This window comes from Lampetra fluviatilis, chromosome 7 (genome assembly GCF_964198595.1).
Source record: "Lampetra fluviatilis chromosome 7, kcLamFluv1.1, whole genome shotgun sequence".
Taxonomy (NCBI): domain Eukaryota; kingdom Metazoa; phylum Chordata; class Hyperoartia; order Petromyzontiformes; family Petromyzontidae; genus Lampetra; species Lampetra fluviatilis.
Genome location: NC_136281.1, coordinates 15,676,312 through 15,701,101, shown reverse-complemented (window position 1 = coordinate 15,701,101; position 24,790 = coordinate 15,676,312). Strand labels below are relative to the sequence as shown.

Here is a 24,790-nt window from a genome sequence, read left to right as displayed (position 1 = left end):
CATGAAATTTCAAGAATGGGGTCAGCCGAGGATGGATGGAGGAGGGGTACACGAGGGCGGCCGGAGGCGTCGTCGGACGCGTGGCCGTGAAGCCACGATTTTCGTGGCCGTTGAACCACGATTTTCGTGGTCGCGAGAGTAAGGCCCTGGAGACGACGATTATAAACGGACTTTGTTGTTGTCGTCTTCTTTGCGCAATGTCTATCCCATGCACGTAATGTTGAATGAATGACTGAATATTCGCGAATACCGGCATAGAGAAAAGCTCGGAACGAGTATTACTCAACAGGTATGACGACGATGATGAGGAGGAGGATGATGATATTGCTAGTTGTGGGTGGAGCGGTGGAGCGGTGGCGCAGTGGTTAGTGCGCGGTGCCATGGACCTGAAGACCAGAGTTCGATTTTCGACCACCGCTAGCACCGGCTGAGAGTGATACATGAACCAGACCGAGGTTCCCTACCCCCTTCACCAACCTGCACTGACCCGCTTGGTGAAGTATGGACAAACGACTGACACGACGCAGGGAGGCTTTCGTCTCGAAGTGGATTGACAAAGGGACAATATTAGCACGAGCAACGTTACTCGTGAACTGTATTGGCACCACATCTCAATCGCTGCATACTACATAGGGCATCCAAGCACACGCGGCCTCCCTGGTGAGAGGTGTGTTGTGTTTGGCCCTGGAGATGACTGCACGATGTTTATAAACTGAGCTCATTGTCCGGAGCTGTCCTCTGTGTGCATACCTATTTAATGAATGTACTGTATATATGTACATCTCCTCTATTAGGAAGCCACCGGGGATAGGCACTGTTAAATCGAGATTGAAAACTCATTTCTTTAGAACTGCTTTTTTGTGTTTAGTTTGTTGTCCTTCCCCGCACCTCCAATTAGGGCGGTTGCATATGTACGGTGCGAAAGAAGTTCAACATACATACAGTACATGCGTTCCAGCAAGCTCCCGCCACTCCACCGACTCTGGCCTCCTTGGTCCGACGTTTTTCTCCACCTGCTGGGGCCTGAAATAACACATCTGGAAGTATATGGAACGTTCTTCCGGCGAGCAGGAGGGTCATGCGCTCTGCAGCTATTTCGAGGCGGCGGTGGAGGAGAGGAGGAGTTGGCATGTAAACACACACCCGACTTTCTCGCTATAAAAGTCCTCCGTGGCAGAGGCCCGCGCCCCATATTCACCCGCTCGCTGTGTGCGCGCTCCGAGCGCAGCGACACGTCCCGAGAGAGACACAGAGAGACAGAGGTACGGCGGGCACCTCACGCACGGCTCGCACGCGGCAGCGAGCCGTAATGTCACGCGCACGTGTAAGCGAGTGAGTGGCACACGTGGAGTAAGAAGGCACTTGCACACAGAGGTGGTGGTGGTGGCGAAATGGGGGAACTCGGCAGTTTCTAAAACCCTAATGAGGTGGCCGAAGAGGTGTTGACAAGGGGTAGGAGATGTGGGGAGGGTGAGGCAAAAGAGACGCAAGACAATAATCGGGTCGAGATAATAGTTGGCTGCACGTGCGATGTTGATGAGCTCGTGATTGTTGGCGTTTAAATTTCGAGGTGAGTTTTGATGCACGCCCACGTTTGTTTCGTGAACCCGGAGCATCTTGCGCTGAGACGGGCGTTCCTACGTTTTTGCTTTTGCTAATTTAAGTCGTAGCGCCACCACCGCTTGCAACGTGCAGCGCTCACGTGGTCGTGATAACGCGTGCCACATTGCCACGGCCACACACGCACGTGGAGTTCAGAATCATAACATTTACTCATAGCGGAGGAATCCGATGAGCTATAAAGCGTGCAGGGTATAAACACAGCATGCGCACAGGGCACCGCGTGTCAATTTCGCAGCCAACAACATCAAGCGGCCACGACGTAGCGAACCGTCACTGGGTTTGTAACAATCAGTCCAAGCTGTGATAACGAATACAAATTCAATGTTGAGCGGTGCATGGGCTTCGGAGGCAAACGAAGTGGGCAGTATCAGCTAAAAACAAGTCGGGGCCGGGGGGAAGAAACCCCCCCCCCCATACGCATGGATTCCGTCGCGTTTGTAAACATGCGTATTTATCTGTGGAATTGTTCAAGCAGCAGCAGTAACGAAGTCGACGAGTAACTATTGGAGCAAGGTGCGTTTGCGTCATTACATTCCCTTTGCTCTGGTTTGCGTTTGCAAATGTTTGGGCGGTACTTCTTATTTAACCTGGTCGGTTTCCAATGGGAAACTACGTCCCTAATAGAAACACAACCTCGTACAAACGTTCGTCTTAATCTTTGGGAAAGTTGATGTGCACTCCCGATTACATACGGACAGAGATCGTGGATTAACGCTAACACGCTCAGATGGAAAGCGTGACAACTAGCGTCGAACCGTGCAGAACACTGCTAACCGCTGTCATGAACCCGAACACATTTTTTTTCATCCGGAAATTTAAAATTTAAATTCAGTTATAGGTTTTAACCGGTCCACAGCCAAATTTGTGTGGCTGTGGGTTATTAAAAGTGAAACCGATCGTGATCCCTGTGCCAAGTTCACTTTGAGGACGCTAGAGGAGGGGGGGGGGCGGGGGGAGCCCACATCTGTCGGGGCAAAAGTTCTGCAGGGAGGTCGGCACTCGGCACAGACGACACGGTGAGACGCCCCCACTCGAGACGCGGAGACTCAACAGAGACTTATAACGCAGACGGACACACGGATAGAGGTGGCTGTCCCGCCGACGAGTCGAACTTCATTTTCTCTTAACATTTCGAAGGAAAATTAATCGGGTCAGGGTTTAGCTGTAGCATTTTGCTGGAATAGATTTAAGTAAATAATGAAATCAAATTTGAGGTACTGTACCGTGTATTGTTCGGTGTGATTGCTCGTGGCGTGTGCACTGCTGTTGGTGCTGTTCTTTTGAGGTCCAGAACGTCGTAACCGGTCCAGCGTTTGTTTGCTTGGATGTGTGTTGCTTGATACTATTGGCCGATTGCCCAGCACCGGATTACACGGGTGTTAGGCAATCGGTTAACCAGAACGAAACCGGCCATTTGCAACCGAGCCATAACCGGTGTAATCGTTTTTTTCAGTCAACCCGATTAGTGTATATGTTATAATAAATTTGCATTTATGAAATGTTTACCATATGTAATATTAGCGCGATGAACAATACCCCAATAAAGCCCTTATATATTGAGCAAACGAAAGAAGTTAACGCTGTCGGGAACGCATCCCCACGTATACAATGGTTATAATGACCCCTTTAGCGCCGATTCGACGAGCGCTTACTTCTCCAGGAACGCATCTTGAGCGCTAAGCGAGGTCTGCTTGTAATATAAAAAAACCGTGGTGAACCACATCCACACTCGCATCCCCCCCCCCGTACCCCCTTTCAGTAGGAACACAAAACACGGCCTGCGATGGCGACGGGGCTGCAGCGCCACAGCAGCGCGCCCGACTTTGAGAGCGCCGAGCGGATGTGCGTGGAGGAGGACTACTCCCTGTACGGCAGCCTGAGCGAGGACGAGCAGATCTGCCTCGCCATCGAGCAGAGCCTGCAGGAGCTCGCGGGCAGAGGCTCGCCGCCGCACAAGCCCGGCGCGGCGCCCGTGCTCGCCGTCACGGGCAGGAGCCATACGCCGGCCGCACCGACGCATCGCCCCGTAGCGGCGAACGACGTGGCCAGCAGGTGGTGGGGGTTGGTGGGGGGGGGGGCGTGGGGTGGTTGGTGGTGGCAAGGGGATGTTGGCAAGGGGGTGGGGAGAGGTCGTGGCAGTATATGGGGGAGGGGGGGCGGGTCACGAGGGAGGGCAGCAGTTGGGGGCCCATAAGGGGAATGTGGTAGTGGGGACAGCGGGAGTGGGGCGTGAGCAATGGGGGGGGTGGGGCACAGAGGGGCACGGGGGGCAGCAGGTGTGGGAGGGGGCAGCAAGAGCGAGGCCACGGTGGTGGTAGAGGGGGGGGGAGTGTGTGATTGAGTAATGTTCAATTATTCACTTTGTCCAAAGCAATACGCACGTGTTAATTTACACACATTTTACCGTGCAAATTAAGTAATCTGGCTTCCTAACTGGGGTATGGATAAATGTATATATCGTACCCACCCAGTTTGCCAAGTCGGGAGTGCCAGTGCCTTCTTACAAGTGGCACCGCCTATGGCAGCACTGGAGAACCTGGCCGTGGTTGCAAAACTTGATCTCATTCGGGTTGCGGCCGGACGGGACCCACCAACTTCGAAGCGGCCAGCAAAGGGCGTCCATCCATCACCGGCAGTGTCTGATTGGGCACGTAGAGGGAATATATTTTTTCCGTGGCAACAGCGGTGCTTCTAATTTTAGTGCGCTCACTCGCTTCCCTGGCCTCTTTACACTTTACTTGGTCGATGTGTACTCCCCCCACTGATTGTTGGGTAGCGCTGAGGTGTGTGTGTGTGTGCGTGGCTCCACCAAGAGGTATTTATTTCTAGATTTGAAGCTTTCGTGACTGCAAGGATTCATATTCTTAGGTTTTTTCGGTAAAGTCACGTAGGTAAAAAATTAATAAAAGTAAAATTAAAATAAAATAACAAAAGTTCACGACGTTTCGGAGGCAACACAAGCTTCCGTCTTCAGGTGGAACCGTCAAAGCACGATATCTGTATAAAGTAAGAGCTATCGTGCTGTGACGGTTCCACCTGAAGACGGAAGCTTGTGTTGCCTCCGAAACGTCGTGAATTTTTGTTATTTTATTTTTATTTTACTTTTATTAATTTTAATTTTTTACCTACGTGACTTTACCGAAAAAGCCTAAGAGTAGGTATTTTTTTGCGCGTCCTATTGGCTCCTGAGTAAATGTGTTCGGCTCTCCCCTGGCCGATGGCGTTGTCTCTCGTCTGTTGTGATTCCTGGACATTGGCGCGTGTTGAGGGCGAGTTTGAGAGGAGCTCTCAGCCGAACGTGAAACTGAAGCTGGCCTTCACATATACGCCTTGCTCCCAGTGCTCGCCGTCTCCGCGGTGACCGTGCAGAACCCGCTCTGAGGTTTCACGGCTTTCTATTTGAGGGAAGTGCGCTATTCTTGGGCTCAACGTTTCGCTTTTTGCAGACGTGCCAAACGTCGAAGACGCAACCCTGAATATATACACGGCTCTCTCGATACCCAAGCTGTGTCAGACACGAGTTTGAAACTATGTTCATAAACAAAAAAAGTTTACAGCTGTTTTCAGGGTTTATCACGATGACTGTGCAGCGATGTGACGCGTCCGTTGTGATACCTCTAGACAGTCACATCACGAAAGCGCGATGACAACACACCTGCCCGTGATTTTAAATGGACATCTTTGTATCATTTAAAGAAGCTGCATTCCTTGCGTTAGACATGCCAGAACACGGCCTCGAGAAATTTGTCTTTTCCGTTTCTGTCTTTAAATTCACTCGGCCGACATCGGAGGGGTGGAGTGGTGGCAAAGTGGCCAGCGTGCTGCCCCATGAATCCGGAGAACGGAGTTCGATTCCTGACCACGGCGAATGTTCAGTGGCGGCGATATTAGAAACAGTCCTGCCTGCACTCCCTTCGTCAAGCTAATGTGGTGACCAATGTGGTGAAGTATGCTCAAACACTGCCCCCTCCCCGTCCAGCCGGGATGCGTTCATCCATCGGTGGATTGAGCATGACCGATTTCTTTTCAAATCTTTGCTAATTAATGTTTGACATGAGGTGATCATCTCTGATTAGCACGGTTGGTTAAGTACGGTGCGAAAGAAGTACAACACACATTCAATGCACGTGTTGTTCCCTCTAGATTGTTGTGTTTTTCATGTCGAGCGATGCATTTTGTATGATACCCGCATGGATGGAGATTTGTAAATGTCATAATTTCTTGGGATTTAACGACTGCAAGAATAAACTTACAAATGAAGAATTGGCGAAACATCCCAATCTTCCTGGAGAGAGAGAGATAAATACATGGTCTGGGTGTAGGTGAGGCTTTTTTGGGCAAATACAAAAGGTATTTAGAGAGGTCTTGAAATCTGACTTTGTGGCATATTGACAACACGTGAGTGGGGAAAAAAACCTGCGATGTGTCCGTCACGTGATGTGGTATACGCCTGTAAAAGTCGAACACATGGAACACACGGAAGGCACCTTGATGATATGGCTGTGAAGCAGCGACACGAATGCACAGATCAGATGTTTGCTGCGGCTTCACCTGACCGAGTGCACGCTACATTCTCCAAGACTATAATTAGCCGCTAGTATGTTTTTCTCCATGCCTAACGTACGAGTCACTTACATACACACAAGCCAACAACCCCAGCTCCAGTTCCCAATGACACCGCCGAAACCCTCCAGCACTCTCCAACAGCGCAACTTGAAAACACAGGTTCACTCGGGGACAGGTGCGACCCCGTTTTGGGGTTGGCTGGCACACTGAACTCTCAACGTAGACGATGCAAACAAGGCGCTGGTGTCGATCTGTCACGTACTGACAGGTCGTGTTTTCCATTGCAAGCGTCCATAGTCTACGTCTACCCTGACAAACAAGAAAGTGTGAGAACAAGAGGTGTAATTCGCATACATTTTGCTGAGCTGTGAAACTCCGAAATACGCTATAGACCATCGAGTTTCCCGTTGTTGTAAACTTTAATTCGCTACCTTTTGGCGTTTCAAGATTCTTGAAATGCGCGTCAATCGAATCGGAAAGCTGGTTCACGCACGTTCAAAGGCATCACTTTCCGTTTGTCAAACTTTAGTTGTGCATCACAGCTAAATTCACTTCGTGATTTCAATCAAGAGATAGGGCAGTGGTGCAGTGAACACCACCACCACCACCTTCCCCGCCCCCCATGTCTCTGCGAAATAAAATGAACAAAAATCCACCGCAGCATCGGGGACCGCTCAGAGTCGAATTCTAATGCACCGGGCTGTATGAACGCGCAACCTCAGCACTCTTGCTGTCCTCGGCGCTGCTGCCCCCTTGCATGAGAATCGCTGACGGGGAGCGCCGCTCAGCTGACTGACTCGCGCGCGGTGTGGATTTCTCTCTCAACCCCCCCCTCTTCCTCGTAGGAGCAACCAGAGGAACGAGCAGCAGACGACAGAGGGGCTCGTGTCACGGCAGGGCGCCCGCAACTGGCGCTCCCTCCCTCGCCAGATCTTTCAGGAGCATCAGCAGTGAGTGCTCGCTCTAAATACGAAAAAACAACGCGTAAATATTGCCACACATTTTTTTTTACTTGCATAGTCAAGTAATTGTATTTTTTCATTTGCTATCCAGACAGATAATACGACAAATCGCTAACCTTAAACACCCAGTCGTTCATAAAAGTCGAAGGCGCTATAGTACTATAGTAATAGAGCAAGTGCAGAATCACTGAACCGGAATTGATAGCTTGAAAGCATTTAGCGCGGGGCCCTTGAAAGTGCGGGGCCCGTAGCATTTGCTACTTTTGCTACTAGGATAATCCGGCACTGCTCACGAGATCCTCAACGCTGTTTGTTGTGTGCGTGCGTGAGACTCAGCACCTGGCGACCCGAGTTCGAATCTCGCTCACGGCCAGCGACCAGTGACGATTATCTGAAACGGTCACGGGACCTCCCCTAGGTCGACTCAGCCTCAAATGAGTACCTGGTGCGGTGTGTAAACGTCGCCGCTGGGGAGACAAAGGCGGCCGGGCGTGGTGTTGTCCACCCACCCCCTCGTGTGCCGTTCCGGCCTTCATAGGTGCTGCTCGCTAACAGCACTTGCCCCAACAGTCTGTTAAAGGCTATACGGGGAATCTTTATCTTTGACTCAGCACCTGGCCTGAGATACACTCAACTCTCAAACCACCTCTTCTGGCTCTCTGTAGCGGGAGGTTACGCTAACGCTTGTAAAGTCAACTTTAAGTCTAAAAGTTGTGTTGCTGTTAGGAACTTGCCCTGTAAATAAGAAATATTGATAATTAATCGATTAAAAACTAAGCTCCCGATGACGTCACTGCACTTGACATCATCTCGCGAAACAACGCATTGCGTGCCGTGTGATGTCTCGTCTGGCTCGGAATGTAACTAACAATACCATGATTGTTTTTCTAACTATTGGCTTATTTTACCAGGTAAGGCCCACTGATTTATATAGATATTTTTTATAGCTCAGAGAAGTAGCTTATCATCACGTGGAAACTTATAGTAGTAGCCAAATACCCTTAAGACGCACGTTTCTAAATGCGGAGGGGAAAAAAAACCGGAGGAAGAAAAATCCATGCGATCACGGGGAGAACACTCAAGCTCCAAATATACAAGCAGGCGTCAGGGTCGGAACGGTGCCGGATTAAGCTAGTGCGGGGCCTGTAGCATATGTTATAAAGGGGTTCTAAATGAAAAAAAAAACGTAAATATTAAAACACATGTTTTACTTGCATAGTAAAGTAATTATATTTTTTCATTTGCTATACAGCCAGATAATACGAAAAATCGCTAACCTTAAACACCCAGTCGTTCATAAAAGTTGAAGGCAGTATAGTACTATAGTAATATAGCAAGTTCAGAATCACTGAACCGTAATTTATAGTCTTTTTAGGTTTTTTCGGTAAAGTCACGTAGAAAGTAAAATAAAATAAAAACAAAAATCACGACGTTTCGGAGGCAACACAAGTCTCCGTCATCAGGTGGGACCGTCACAGCCAGATTAGCTGTATCAAGTGAGGCAATGATTCAAGATGTAATCCCTTAAAAGCGAGTTGAGGGGGGAGGGAGAGGGAGGGGGGAGCTCATCAGACTATGGTAGCCAATGAAAGGAACGTATCGGGAGGGAGGGGGGGCGAGGCCAAAAGAGTGGGCGATGGACGTGGAAGCGCTTGTGCCCAAGCGGCCAATTACTGCACACGCCAACACAATGGAGCGATTGTGCGCAAGCGGCCAGCCACTGCACCCGCCAACACAATGGGCAGAGAGGAGGAGGGGGAGGTCTAATACACATGATAGACAAAAGAACGAAAATGATGATGGGTACAAACTTAGGGGGAGCTCATCAGACTATGGTAGCCAATGAATGGAACGTGTTCGGGAGGGAGGGGGGGGCGGGGGGGGGGGCGAGGCCAAAGGGTGGGCGACGGACGTGGAAGCGCTTGTGCGCAAGCGGCCAATTACTGCACACGCCAACACAATGGAGAGAGAGGGGGAGTGGGGGGTCTGATACACATGATAGACAAAAGAACGAAAATGCCCATGTTTATACCTATGCTGGCTGAACAATGAAGAGAGTACTGTTAAAATAACTGGGGATGTTAACACTCGGTAAAGTACAGTAAAATAGTGCCTGTCAGATAAGATGGTCCAAAAAATTTGTGATTAAGTCTTTTTTGCGTGGTTGATAACATCTTTCCAATGATTACTAAGTTTGTACCCATCATCACGGTTGAAATTATGTCTGTGTTTGTATATTTGTATGGCTTCGTGTACAAACCTTTGATGGTAGCCGGGAGGTTTGCAGAGAACCTTGGTCTCGGAAAAGACAATTTCATGAGAGCCCACCGAGTTGTAGCAATGATCGGCCACGGCAGAAGAATCAGTTCTGCCGTGTTTCAGATCTGACTTGTGCTCGCGGACACGATCAGAAATTTTATAGCTTCAAAGCATTTAGCGCGGGGCCCTTGGAAGTGCGGGGCCTGGAGCATTTGCTACTTTTGCTCCTAGGATAATCCGGCACTGAGTCGCGATCGAATCCAGGCGAGGATGATCATTCATATCTCACCGCCACGGCGCCCCTGTTAACACATTCCTGCGGAGGGAGCTGGTAGGAACGTTGGATTGCTCGGTCAATGGGCAGGGTCAACGGCGTCGAGGTGTATTCCGCAAATATGCCCGACTATGAGAGCGGGCACAAGCCGGCGTGAGTAGGTTAAACGTTGAGTTTATGAGGGCACCACGGGGTGACCAGCCCCTCCCCACCCTCCCCACCCCTCCCACCCCCCACCCAGCCCCACCCTCCCCACCCAGCCCCTCCCCACCCTCCCCACCAGCCCCTCCCCACCTCCCCACCCAGCCCCTCCCCACCCAGCCCCTCCATGCACGACGGACACAATAATCCCCTGTGGGCTGGTGTAACCAGGAGGTTCCTACCAGTAACTGTCATCGCGCGTCTGCGTGCAGGAGCACAAACCCGGTGGCGCTGGCCATCGAGAATGACGACGTCTCGATGCTGCAGAGGATCATCGTGACCGGCACCGACCTCAGCAAAGTCCAGGGCCCAGACACCGTCCACCCGGTCCACGCGGCAGCCTTCCTCAACAAGCCCCGCTGCCTGCGGTTGCTTCTGCAGAGTACGTGTGGCCTGAATGGACGCGCTCCCACCCTGCTCACCACCAATCCCCCCCCTCCACTCCCTTCACCACCCAGTCCTCACTCCTCCCACCCTCGACCTCGGAGCTCTCACGCTCGATCGTCAACGGAGGCCGTATCCGTGCCATGTCGGTCACACGGGTTGCTTGACTCTACTCCACCATGCTAGTTGGTGCGGGTCAGTACGTACGTGTGCACTGCTAATCGCAGGTGAAGGTGGCAGGCTCGGGACAGGTGCAGGTGTCAACTCAACACTGACGTTCGCAGTGGCTGCGAATTGAACTCGGGTTGTTGGGTTTATGGCGGTGAGTGCTAACCACTACGCCGCCACGCGTAGCAGCAATTGGTTACCTTCGTTTCATCAGTGGGATAAACTTTAGGACTGCTTTTTGTGTTTAGTTTGTTGCCCTTCCCCGGCACATCCGATTAGCACGGTTGACTACGCACGGCTTGAAATAAGTTCAACATACATACGTTCAACTTATTGGTGTTACGGTGGCGTTGTAGCCTGTTCTTTGCCGTAGACGTTCACGTCTCGGACCTCTCCACATTTGTGCCTGTACCTCCGTGCCCCAGCGGCTCGAATATGCGACGTTGCACCGCGCGTGTTTCTGGAATCCAGAGTACCCGCAGCTGGTGAATCTGCGGTCGCGTAACAACGAGACTCCGTTGACGCTGGCATCTGGCACTTGCAACCTGGAATGCATGAAGGTGCTGCTGGGCATGGGCGCCTCCCCGGACGTTTGCCAGAGCTACAAGGAGACGCCACTGCACCAAGGCAAATCCGCTCGCATGTCGTGACGCACGCCCCAGGTCACTCGCTCCGAATGTCGAGGGAGGGAGGGAGGGGACATTGATCACCAAGTCTTGGCGGTTTTCAAGGCCGATTTTGCGTGACCGCTACGCGATGATTCCGCTTCTTGTGCAAGGCCAGCACGTTTAAATTTAATTTGAATTAAGTGCAACGCATATCAATTACCTGGCGTACATGAATATCTTGTTCTCTGGAAAGCTTGCACGATTGGAACTGAGAAACGTCAGCTGCGAGCAGGGATGTTGAAACATGTACCCATTCATGGACTAAATTAGATGCATTTGTAATTGAATCGTGCACTTAAGAATCAACTAATTACGATGAGTGCATACTATATATATATAAATAAACGCTCACATTAGATTTAGGCTACCGACGCACACGAATCTGTATCAATAAGCAAGCCAGACGGCAAGAGCATTACAATTAAAAAAACGATTCTGGCAAATCGCCCGATGATGCTGATTGATGTGATTACCAGCGAAACGTCGGACTACTGGATTTACTCTCCAACACACCGGTGAGCTGAAGCAGTAACTAATTGGCGTTTTGTTTACATGACAAATCCCTAACTAATTGTCTGTGTCGGGTGGTGGAGGGTTACGACACAACATTTATACTTACCCGATCTAACCTAAAATCCTTTATTATGAATAAATATTGGTCGCGAAAGCCGTGGTAAACCGAAAAAAGGGGTTTGCGAGTCGAATTGCGGTCGCGAATCACGACGGATCGTCAAACTGAAGCGGTGATGAATCGTGTGGCGTGACCACCCACCCCCACGCGACCACCCTCACACGACACTCAGAGTGGCGCTGAGATTCATCTCAAGAGCGTTGCGCGGTTTTCAAGTCCCAATCACGGCCACCTCGGCAGGAATTTTGCTTCTCTTGCACAGCGGCATGCTTCCAATCAGTCGTGCTGCAAGTTACGAGCTGAACACCGTTGCGTTCGTTGCAGTCTGCTCATGTGTAGCCGACGAGTTGCCGTGCCGAGGAGAGGTTGTGGTGCTACATTCCTACAACTGAAAGCCACGGGGTTTCTCGTAATAGTTCTGCGACATTAAAAGTGTGTGACGTTTAAATTATTTCCCAAAAATCAATTACCCTCGCCAGCCCCGCGGGACTGTGGTTTAATCTGTATTCATGTCTTATTGATCTGGTGCCCGTGGCTTCACGTTATGGGATCTCGGTCCTGATGGAAGGGACATACGGTTGTTTGTATGAAAAAATAAGAATAGGTTTTACCCTTTATGGCAAAGAACAGTTGTGTTAAGATGTTCAAACACCAGATATGAAACCTTTTGCAAGGAATCGTGTCTGCATTAACCACACGTACTTGTGGTGAACACGCAAACAAAACACGCTCTGATAATGATCATTTATAATAATCAATGGCATTGTCTTTGAAACCTATTGGTCTACACCAGAGACAGCCTTCTTTAGAGCCTCGTCTCAGCAGTGTCAGACCAGAGAACGCCAATACTGGAAAAAAGGTCCCATTTTTTTTTACGGTACTGTAGTTGGTGTTGAGTCGATGGTGGTCACTCTCCCCTAGAGGGCACCATGCGCTTTGGGAACGCAGACGAGCCGCGAGCGACACCGCGTGGATTGTTGAGCACGACGCCGTTAGCCGAAAGCAGAAAGGAATGCGTCAACGCGAGAGCCATTGCGCGTTTTGTTGTTTGCTCAATGTTACGAATGAATACCAACAACAACAAAAAAACAACAACAAAATATACTGACAAAAAATATTTAAAAAAATACACTCACAAAAAAATACTAACAAAAAATATACTAACAAAAATACTAAAATTAAAAAAATACCAACAAAAAAACTCAACGTCGCTATAAGGTCAAGAGACGTCACTAGGGGGGTAGCCAAAATGTGTTGAGAGAGGAGGTGACTTTAAAATGTTATATTATCGATGTTTTTTTGTTGAACTGAGACTGATAGCTCTTTTCGGTGAAGTCTGTTTTACGGCTATTTGAAAAATAAATGAGCGCCATTGGTCCAGAGAAGAAAACAAATGACACTTAGCGTTTTTTTCTGAAGCAAACTTCAAACTTGAAAATATGCATTCTCCAAAGACCGGCTGTGTCAAGTCCGTGATCTGAAGGTAAAGTCGCAGCACTGCAGTTGCATGCTCATGGCGCTGCTGGCAGAAGGGCCTCCACTCGAGGGCGCTCTGGACAGCCCCTCTAGATGGTATCTTGGCCTACTCTTCTACACTGGCCGGGTGTCTTGGAAGAGATGGGAGTACCCACACCTCCCCCCCGCCACTCGCAAACTGCCGATTGCAGACCCAGTTCCGCTGCAGGGTGGAAATAAGCAGAGATGGAGGGGGGCGGGATTTAATCCATTTGTACCATTGTTCAAACTGCTAAGATACGCGTGTAAAGTGTTTTTGTTTCTCCTTCTTGGTTCTTTCGGAAAAGTCACGTAGAATGGAAATAATAAAAAAAAAACATAATAAATTAATTCTCACGACGTTTCGGCCACAACGCAAGCTTGCGTTGTGGCCGAAACGCAAGCTTGCGTGTGGCCGAAACGTCGTGAGAGTTATTTTATAATGTTTTATTTTTATTATTTTATTATTTCCATTCTACGTCACTTTACCGAAAGAACCAAGAAGATGAATCCCTGCAGTCACGAAAGCTTTAAATCGAAATTGTTTTTTGTTTGTTTGTAACATACCTGCGTTCGTAGTCTCGCCGTGAACGCTCCAACTCGTTGTCCTCCGCAGCCTGCGAATGTGCCAACATCGAGGCAGCCTCGCTCCTCATCAAGTTCAACGCCAACGTCAACTTCCGCGGCAACCACGGCCACACGCCGCTGTACGAGGCAATCTCTAAGAACAACCTGGACATGGTGATCCTCCTCATGTCCGCCGGGGCCAAGATGAACGTGGTCAACGATTACGGTGTCTCACCGCACTTCGTCGCGGCCGAATGTGGCCACCTGGCCATCCTGAGACACCTCGTGAGCCTTGGTACGAGCACGTATGTATGTATCCATCCATGCACGTGTGTGTCCATGTATGTATGTATGCATGCACGTGTGTGTCTATGTATGTCGAACTTATTTTGCACCGTACGTAGCCAACCGCGCGAATCGGAGGTGCCGGGGAAGGACCACGAACTTAAACACAAAAAGGAGTTCTAAAGAAATTCGTTTTCAATGGAGATTTAAAAGTGCATCGCTCCAGTGGCTTCCTAATATCGGATGGAAGAGCGTTCCAGACGGCGCTCGATGCGGTGGCCGTCTTCATTTCGATGGCTGGCACAAGCCGCTGCCGCGAGGATGACCGGAGTTTGCGTGATGGTTTATGTGCCTTAACGAAATCAGCAAGGTATTGTGGTTATTCTGAAGAAAGCACTTCGTGTGTAATGAGTGCGACCAGCAGGGCATGAGAAAAATCGTGTTTGTGGGAGAGCGTTCTTTTGAGGCAGGCCTGACAATTCGGGGAGCGCGCAATGGTTAAGGTTGTACGTTAAATCTCCACTGGATAGGAATTATAGGGCGCGAGATATATTCCCAGAGTGATTGATGGTCTGCTGATTTTTATTTGTTTGGAAATGAATGAAGTGAAACTTGTCGGCCAAAGAGGCGCTTTCAGAATTTCAAAATAAATAAGCAGACAATACGCCCCCTTCCCATATCTGTATCCACGTCATCCCATCGACGACATGGCCTTCTGCGAGTGTTTTTTTTCTTTTCTTTAGAAACTTTGGTTTAACATAAACGAACTGTGGACTTGTTTCGGCATTCAGGGTACCTTATATTTTCCACGATGCAGAGGTGGGACAAAGTCATTGTTATGCAAGTCCAAGTCGAGTCGCAAGTCATCAAATTCATGACTCGAGTCTGACTCGAGTCCAAGTCACATGACTCGAGTCCACATCTCATAGGTGGGACAAAGTCATTGTTATGCAAGTCCAAGTCGAGTCGCAAGTCATCAAATTCATGACTCGAGTCTGACTCGAGTCCAAGTCACATGACTCGAGTCCACACCTCTGCCACGATGACACTAATGATTATTGTGTTTCTCGAGAATGTCTTTTACAAATACACTTTGTCAAAATATATACTTTTCAATTATTTTTACGAAAAGATACGGCAAAGGAACGTCAACATATTTGATTCAAGCGGCGCAGTTAAATATGCGATAACTTAACCCTTTCCCGTTCCGATGACGTACGTGTACATCATCCGTTTTAAAAGTAAAATAACTTTATCGGTACCGAGGCTCCCACAAGGCCACGCGGGAGTGCGTGGCACAATTTGGTGCCAGCTATTGTAGAGTGCGGTCGTGTCGCTACAGTTCTCTGCGGTGAGTACAGCGTCTTTAAAAACGACGGCGCTACGCCTCTCCAAACAAAACTAACATACTGAATCGCTCGCAAGTTCCTAGATTCAGCGGTGAACGGGACCACCCACCCTGCGACTTGCAGACGTCTCGGGACAGTTAAAGGGTTAATTGGTTAAAACATTCCGGAACGGCCGCCTGCAGGTGCTGACATTGACACGGAGGCGAGGAACGGAGCGACGGCCCTCTACGAGGCGACGAAGAACAACCACGGGGACGTGGTGGAGTTTCTGCTGTCGGTGGGCGCCAACGCGAACAAGCCCACCAAGGAGGGCCTGCTGCCCCTGCACATCGCCGCGTCAAACGGAAACGAGGAGTGAGACCCCCACGCACCGTAGCGGCTCGTCGGTGGTGGTTGGGGGGGGGGGGACATTGGGGCCGGCCGCCACTCACCGAAACATCAAAACTGAACCTGATCAAAACTTACCGGTTCATGATAATTGGTTTTTTACCCTTCTATCTGGCAACAAAACTGACACCTTTTTACAAGGAGTCATGTTTGCATAGACCACAATACCTGCAGTCATAATTCAAACAAAAAACACCGGTTTATTTTTAAAGATTGCACTGGTCAACACACTTTTTCTGGCATAAGGTATTCCAACGGTTTTAATGTAATTTTGGGGTGCTGATTCCAAATCTGGCATCAGTTTTTGTCAATCACATCATGTTTTTGAGATATCAAATATAGCATTTTCAATAAATACTGCAGAAGAAAAATATTAAATAAATGTGGATATCTACATAAAATGATATTATAAACACACTATCCTAAAAATACAGCACCATATTTTAACACTAAAGCAGTCACTGACTCGCAACAACTTGCAATCATAAGTGACAGAGTTAATTTCGGGTAAAATCAATGAAAATTGGGTATGCCGATAGCATAATAATGAGATGCGATAGAGAAAATCTGAGATCAGATTTGGAATCAGCACCCTGAAATTAGTCTAAAACAGCTGCAAAAGTCCAGGCCAGAAAAAAATGTATTTTTTTGTTGACCAGTGTTGTAGCTCGTATACACCACCACTGGTTTCCCCCCCACCCACAACGGCTTCCGTGCTCCACAATACTTTTGCCACCAGGCACCACCGCATTCATTTAGCCGATGCAACTTGATTTCATTTCATCTTGTGCGTAAAAAGAAAAAAAAGATGCAATTTCTTCCTATCATTCTAAAAAAACGTGGTCAATCCACTGCTGGATGAAGGCCTTCCCCTAGCCGCCGTCTCCCCTCACGATCCTGGCTACGCAATAATTAGTCCACCCAGCACCCGCACATTCACTGATATCATAGCTCCGTCTCCACGGCGGGCTGCCTCTCACACGTGTTCCATTCCTTGGCTGCCGCTTCGTGGCCTATGTAACCCGATTTTATTGAATCTCACGTAAAATCAAGAAACATTTTTTTTGCAAACTGCTATGCCTAACTTTTAATGTTACAGTCATGCGTATTGTTTATGCCTGTACCCTTGATCTTTCCCGTTTTGTTTCTCTGCGGCGTTTTCGTCCGTTTTTATAGGTAAAAAATATGCGTCGCAGTGTTCAGAGTTTTGAGATGCGATATGCATTAACGGTATACGTAAAATAAAAAAAATATTTTAACACTTTTTTTAATTTTGACCCCCCACCCCCCCCATTTGTCCGCAAACCACCCACACAGAATTGTCTGCCTCCTGCTGCCCGGCACGAAAAAGGCTCGCATCAAGCGGTGCGGCATCAGCCCGCTGCACCTCGCCGCCAAGAACGGCCACTACGACGTCCTGCAGATCCTCATCAACAGCGGCTTCGACGTCAACTTCCAGCTGTCGGACGACCACTCGTTCTTCTACGAGGACCGCCGCACCACCGCCCTCTACTTCGCCGTCGCCGCCACCGACGTCGACTGCGCCGAGCTGCTCCTCGAGTCCAGCGCCGACCCCAACCTGGACCCCATCAACCCGCTGCTCGTCGCCATCCGCCTCCACGCTCACCCGCTCGTCGGGCTCCTGCTGGCGCACGGGGCCGACGTGAACGCGTGCGTCGCCACGCACCCGACCGCCTTCCCGGCCGCCGTCATGTTCTCCCTGCAGGACCTGCGCACCCTCGAGCTGGTGCTGAGGCACGGCGCCAGCGGGGAGGCCTGCTTCCGATGCCCCTTCGGCGGCGGGAAGCACCCGCCCGTGCCGCCCAAGAGGAGGAATTCGGACGACACTTGGGTGAACGCCCAGCCCAGGGTGGTGCACGTAAGTGCGCGCGGCGTGTCGTGCGGGAGAAGCGCGCATGTCTGTGCGTGTCCGTGTGTGGGGAGCGGTGGTGCAGCGGTTAGCGCGCTGCGCTATGAACCCGGCGACCCGAGATCGATTTATCACTCACGGCCAACACCGGTGACGATTATCTGAACCGGTCCTGGGCCTCCCCTAGGTCGACTCAGCCTCAAATGAGTACCTGGTGTGATGTGTAAACATCGCCATTGGGGAGACAAAGGCGGTCGGGCGTGGTGCTGGTCACCCACCCCCTCGTGTACCGTTCCCGCCTTCAAAGGTGCTCGCTAACAGCACTTGCCCCTAAAGTCTGTTAAGGCTATACGGAGGATCTTTATCTTTGTGTGTCCGTGTGGGGAACGGTAGTGTAGCGGTTAGCGCGCTGCGCTATGAACCCGGCGACCCGAGATCGATTTATCGCTCACGCCCAACACTGGTGACGATTATCTGAACCGGTCCTGGGCCTCCTTCCCTAGGTCGACTCAGCCTCAAATGAGTACCTGGTGCGGTGCGTAAACATCGCCGCTGCGGAAACAAAGGCGGTTCGGGTGTGGTGCTGGCCACCCACCCCCTTGTGTGCCGTGCCGGCCTTCATAGGTGCTGCTACTCGCTAACAGCACTCGCCCCAACAGTCTGTTCAGGCTATGAGTGGGATCTTTGTCTTTGCATGTCCTTGTGTCTATGTGTCCGTGTCCGGTTTGGGGTGGACGCGTTGGGGGGGGGCAGTCGAGGATGGGGTCTCGCCAACCTCGGCAGGGTTGAAGAGCCCTGGGTGATGCTCGCACGTGTGACCGCCGTGCAGAGCGTGGTGCAGAAAAATCCATCGCACTGGGAATTGTTTGGAACCGTGTGGAGATGCCCTTATCCAGCGGTGTGATTGACAAGAAGGGCCTGTAACACCCGCATTTGTTTTGAGGATATTCAGTTGAGTTCTGAGTGCATTGCACACATTGTGCTGTGCTTTAGAGTTGTTTTAATCCAACGAGAGCCAGTGGATTCATCAACACCTTCATCCTAATCATCCATGTTTTATCCACTTTTGGATGAAGACCTTCCCAAGTCATCACCGCTCTTTGCGGCGATGCAACAATCCATAGGCCGAGCTCCCGAGCTGATCCCTGATTTCTCTCAACTCATCCTGCCGGCACAAAGGAGTTGATTGGAAGCTTCTCCAGTCCGATTAGAAGTCCTGCGTTTGGTTTGGATTATTGTGGCACGGGTAAACCCCATTGGGCAATAATTGCTCATTTTCAATCAGGGACCTGGTGGCACCAAGGAAACTTGGTTGTGCGTCAGGCTGGCACAACCAAGGCAAAGAGCACAGCGTGGCTGATGGCACACATCACACACAAAAAGTATTGCCAAACAGCACCAAGGTCAGTAAGATTGGGGAAAAAAACACAACTTCGAGTCTGCAAACACAGAGCGATCAATTGCACTTACATGTGGAAGGCATAGAGCCTCTTAGCTCCTACTGAGAAGGCATCCACATCATCCTGCAGTGTAGCAGGTCGTGCTGACATTGCCATCCATCAATATGTGGCAAAGGCAATTCTCGCCGAGTGTAATGATTCAACATTTATGGGGTGATGCGCTGGTTTTCAGAGGGCAGCGCAGAAAAAACCTATTGTTGGACTGTACTTTGCCCTTACGTCTATCCACCCCGCCTTCACCAACCCGCACTGACAAGTGCAGCGAAGTTTAGTCAAATAAATTCCATGAACTGCGCAGGTTGACAAGGCCCTCATCCAGCAGTGGATTGTGCAAACGTGCTGGATATAATAAAAACTCGATTTAAAGTGCAGGCTCCATCCGCAGTATGTTTGGCGCCTGTAATAAAAGCTGCATGTCATCTACGAGGGCGATGGGTTTAGCAGTGAAGAAATAAGGAGAAGAATAAGAACGTCGCCGATGCCGTCGTTAAAACAAAAACAAATGAAAGCGCACAAGGTGCGTGACGCATCACGAGCTCACTTGTGGACAAGAGCAGCCCAGCAAGGGAAGGGTGTGAAGGAGGATGGCGGAGGTCTTTGTCCACCAGTGGAAGTCACAGGCCGGCAACAACAACAACAACAGCAACAACAACAAACAACGATTGCGCGCGTGGCGTAAGTCGCTGCGAAAGGGTCCTAACGCCACGGCGCGCCGTTCCGCGTGTGCAGTTCTGCGAATTGCTGGTCTCCGACGAGCTCGAGTCTTGGGCTGGGCCGATCGTCGACGTCCTCCTCAACTTCGTGACCGACGTGCGCTTGTGCTCCCGCATCAAGGAGCAGCTGGATAGCTACCACGAGTGGAGCCCCATCATCGAGATGGCAGGTGCGTGGCGCGGCTTGCGGGTGATTTACGCGCCGCGTTTCCGTACGCGGGCTTCGGAAAAGGGGGGCTGTGGAGAGAGAGGGGTGCGCGCACTTGCGTCCGATCGATTGGGGGGCCGTGCCTGGAGGGGGAAGTGTGCGAGCGACCGTCGCGGTCGAACGTCGTCGCTGCGTCGTTGTTGGGGAAGAGTATTTTTTTTCCTTGACGGGCGACAAAGCGCCGTCGATTCAAAAGTTTCGATCTGCCGAGCGCAGTGAATTGATTGTGCTGAGCCTTTGGTGGAGGGGGGGTGGAAACAACAACAAACTCGTGCTTAAACTCTAGCCGTCCGTCATGGGTACTGAGTTGAGTATAGCATCACACAATGTACTGCTTTACAATACATTTAAGTGGACTTGAGAAATGGTCAAATGCAGTTTCATAAAACTCAACGCACGTCGTCAGATGCCCGTTGTTTACACCGCTGCTCGACGGATAACAATCCAAAAACATAAAATATCCAGATGTAGATGTTTTAGGTGCTTTGAAGAAGCCCCATTGCCCCGAAATGTCGTCCATTATACACGTTTTCTTTGTAAGGTCACAGTGGCATTGACAAACACGTTGAGTTCTCAGTTTGGAGGAACATCGAACGCCTCGGTGTTTTCCTGCCGCTCTGCATTGATCTCCCGATAGCAACTGCACACCGCGCACCTGAGTTTCGAACTGATAAAAAAAAACGTCCCGGGTGTTTATCTGTGCCGACGGTAATGCTCCGCTCTCTGTGCTCCCGCAGAAAACCCACGTCCGCTCTCCCACCTGTGCAGGATGACGATCAGAAGCCTGTTTAAATCTCAACGCATGCGCCTGATCGATTCGCTGCCTTTGCCCAAGAGGCTGCGTGACTACTTGCTCCACAAATCAGGAGAAGAGGACTGAGCATGAATTTCACGCCGCACGTCTGTGCCATTACTGAGAGCAGACTTCTCGCTTGGTAAGGGGTGGCTCTGTGTGTTCCACTGAGGCTCATGCTTCCGAGCGCGAGCCGTCCTTTCGTGCCACCGATACGTCAAGTGTATTGACAATAAAGGTTTTTGGGGTTAGATCGCCTAAGTATAAATGTGTCGTAACCCTCCACCACCCGACACAGCCAGTAAGGTTTGTCACGTAAACAACGCGCCAATTAGTTCACTACTACAGCGCACCGGTGCGTTGGAGAGTAAATGCACAACATTTACAATTACATGGCTGATGTGCGAGCCATCCCCGAAGATGATGTTTAGGTCAGTCAGGGGTCGTATCTTCTTCTCTCCTCGGGTGCAGTACAACCCCGCAGCAGTGTGTTAATGTATACCAGAACTGTGGTCGTTTCGTCAAATATTATCTGCAGTTCCACACATCCATGATACAGGTTTTTTGGGGGTTAGATCACGTAAATATATAAACGTGTCGTTAAACCCGCCATCACCCGACACAGCCAATTAGTAAGGGTTGTCACGTCAACAGAACGTGCCAATTCGTGTTAAACTGTTCCACAAAAGGCCACAGCATGCTGGGAGCTACGTAAAATCCAATTGTGCAGTAACTCATCCTGGGATATGTGATTGTACAGCATTCACAACACAGGGTTCTGAATGCAGCGATGCATTGATACGTCAATTCAGATTGATTGTTCGGCTTATAATTGTCCACACGTTGAACTGTGCACGTATGAGTCTGTTAATTTTGATCGGTGTGTCCTCTATCCGCTATAACCCTGGATCCACTCGCGATTCTACGTGAACCACAAAAGCGAAATAAAAAATAATCGAATCTCGAATCTTAATTGCGGTCCCATGTCGTAACAATTCATAGGGATGCTTTATTTCGTGCCTATCACATGTCCCGACTCTATAGGCCCGATACAGTATAGGGCTTTGAGCTTCATAACACACGTGCTAAACAAAAATGTGAAAGTAATATATTATGCAATCCAAATTGTACGCTGCAAATACTTTTCAACAGTGTAGATAACTCCATAGTAAGTTGTGCCTGGATTATCTGCATGTAAACAAGCTGAATTCAGGCTAATAGCGTAAACTGGCTTGCTATTATTAAGCGCCTTGTGTGTACTGTTTATATGCGATATACGATAAGCAGGATTTACTTTAAATCACATCTAATCTATAGACTTCTACAACTTATTGGCACGAGCATTGCAAAGCCATATCTTTAATGATGTCTACTCTATTTTATAAGCTGATTGTGTACACTCTTTCTATGCACAGGCATTCTAACGATGCCTCTCTGCACTAGATGAGAGCGTTCGGATTTCATTTTACGTTCAATGTGCATTTTATTTTTTACTTGCATTTTTTTATTGCATAGAAATCATCAGTCAGTTTGTAAGATATCCAAAGGCAGTGTTGTAATGTGCAATAAATGCATTTTACTTGGAAACGCTTTTATTTGTTGTGTTTAGTGTATTGTCAATCAATCAATCAAACGTTATTTCTGTAACACTTCGTGCAAAAAAATGCAATACATAGTGCTTTACAGGCATGAACAATGGAAGTTAAATTGTAGGAGAATCCTTATTAAAATCAAGTTTAAAAAAGTAAGTTCTTAGATATATATGTTAAAAGTGCTTAATGATTCTGAAGCCCTCAGATGCAGACCGAGAGCGAAAAGGCTGTACCTTTGATATGTTTCTGAGATAATAAAAGGCCGGTTTTAGTGACATGTCTAATGTGGGCTTCAAAGTTCAAATCCGGATCAAACAAAACACCGACATTTTTAATCTGCAGTTTGGCGTTTTCTGTCAACGAACTTAAATTTGTGATCTCTTTGCTCCAATGACTAGCACCTCTGTTTTATCTTTGTTGAGTACCAGAAAAACTCTGTGACATCAACATTTTAATATCATCAGTGCACTTCGTCAGGTACTCAATGGGGCTTACATCATTAGGCGATACAGAAATGTAAAGTTGTGTATCATCAGCATAACAATGAAAATGAATCCTTTCTTTCATGATGACACCGCCTAGTGGTAGCATATGAAGATTTAATAAAAACAGGTCCAAGAATGGAGCCTTGTGGAACACCGCACGTAATTTCAATTTTTGAGGAAGAAAGATCACATAGAGATACAAAATGATCTCTACCGGTCAAATAGCCACTGTGGCGGAGCGGCCAACCCATCTCCGAAGTCAATCAAAGATAATATTGTGATCAACCTATGCGAATGCTGTGCTCAGGTCCAAAAGTACAAGAACGGATGCTTTGTTGTCATCCGTGTGAACTCTTAGATCATAAACAATTTTAACAAGAGCTGTTTCAGTGCTATGTAGAGCATGAAAACTAGATTGGAATTTTTCCAAATATACAGTTAGTATTGAGGTAAACATTTAGTTGTTTGCGAACTAAGTTTTCTAGAATTTTACTTAAAAATGCAATGTTGGAAATTGGCCTGAAATTATTGAGCCATCAGCGGATCCTGGTGACTTTTCTTAAGAAGCGGTTTTACCACCATGGTGGCCTTAAGTTTCTTGGGACAAATAGCTGTTGCTAGGGAGTGGTTTGCAATGGCAAGAAAATCCTCGGCCACACAATTATAAACCATTTTGAAAAAAGGAGGTCGGGATAGGATCAAGTGAGCAGGTTGAAGGGTCGAGGTGCATTACTTCTGTTTTTTAGCATCTCCGAGTTGACAAAAGTGAAGGTGCTCATTGTTTTTTTATGCAGTGGGCTGGGGCACTGGAGCAAGGATTCGCACATGTCATGTTTATCTTGGATTACCTAATTGCTAACTGTAGTTATTTTGTCTCTGAAGTATGCCGCAAACTCTTCACATTTCGAAACAGCGATGTGGTCCGAGATGTGCTTAGGGGCCAGATTAATAAGGCTCTCAATTGTTGAGAAAAGTACTCTTGGCTTGTTCTGATGGTTCGTCAACCGATTTCGAAAAATAAGACCATCGAGCATTTCTAATTGCGTTATTTAATATAGTGAGATGCCCCCTTTAGAATATCATAGTTGACCATTTGGTTTGTCTCCATTTCCGCTCAGCCTTTCCGCAATTCCTCTTAAGTATAAGAATGTCCGATTAGCACTATTGGCTACGTATGGTGCGAAAGAAGTTCAACGTGCATGCATACATGTAATGTACGAGCATTGTGTGTTGTTGCTCTGTGTCGTCGTAATTGAGTAATTTGCAGTATTTTTTTTTATTCGGAGCACGATGCCAGCGCACAGTTGCCGACTCTTTTCGAACGACAACACGGGATCTTTAAGGTCCACCGTGAAGCAGACGGAGCATAGCAATTAACGGTCAACTTACGCCTTGCAGCATGAATCAGGGTGGCCTGCCGGATTCGAACCGCGAACCTCCGCAACAATCGGCGCACATCCTACCACTGGGCTGCGTCATTGCCCCCCTTCCCCCCCCACTCACAGAGAAAGTTCCTGCAGTTGTTTTTTACTCGGTGCTGCGTAGTTATGTAAAAGTCAAAGTGTAAACTCGCCTGTCCTCCACCAAAGTCATGCCATGTACTCGTCCAAAAATACCGAGCAGCCTCCACTCACGTGGTCTGGACCCTGACATTGGGACCCTGGCCACTGTCGCCACAGCTTCACGGTGAGAACGTGCCGGAGGGAAACGCTTACGGGTTTCCCGCCCTTACGCGTAGCCATGTAAAAATAAAATTTGAAACTGAAATGTATTTTTTTAAATGTGCTCATATTATCTTTTGTCAGTGTCAGTAACGAAGGCCACATGCTTTTGCCACTTGTTACAGGTTGA

General features: G+C 48.9%; 1 protein-coding gene across 1 annotated transcript; it reads left to right on the top strand.

Annotated features, from left to right (window-relative positions):
* The first annotated feature begins 3,406 nt into the window (after positions 1-3,406).
* LOC144933314 (ankyrin repeat and SOCS box protein 2-like) lies at positions 3,407-20,949 on the top strand. Its single transcript, XM_078857997.1, has 9 exons — positions 3,407-3,675; positions 7,035-7,139; positions 10,098-10,267; positions 10,909-11,064; positions 13,847-14,092; positions 15,614-15,785; positions 17,136-17,697; positions 19,878-20,031; positions 20,807-20,949. The coding sequence occupies exons 1-9, from the start codon at positions 3,407-3,409 to the stop codon at positions 20,947-20,949; spliced, it is 1,977 nt and encodes a 658-aa protein (XP_078714123.1).
* Positions 20,950-24,790: the final 3,841 nt, after the last annotated feature.

Bases quoted from the DNA above. Each gene is read 5' to 3' on its own strand.
- LOC144933314 (XM_078857997.1), top strand. From the start codon at position 3,407: ATGGCGACGGGGCTGCAGCGCCACAGCAGCGCGCCCGACTTTGAGAGC. The intron at 17,698-19,877 runs GTAAGTGCGCGC...CCGCGTGTGCAG, and splicing joins CCCAGCCCAGGGTGGTGCAC to TTCTGCGAATTGCTGGTCTC. The intron at 20,032-20,806 runs GTGCGTGGCGCG...GTGCTCCCGCAG, and splicing joins CCCCATCATCGAGATGGCAG to AAAACCCACGTCCGCTCTCC.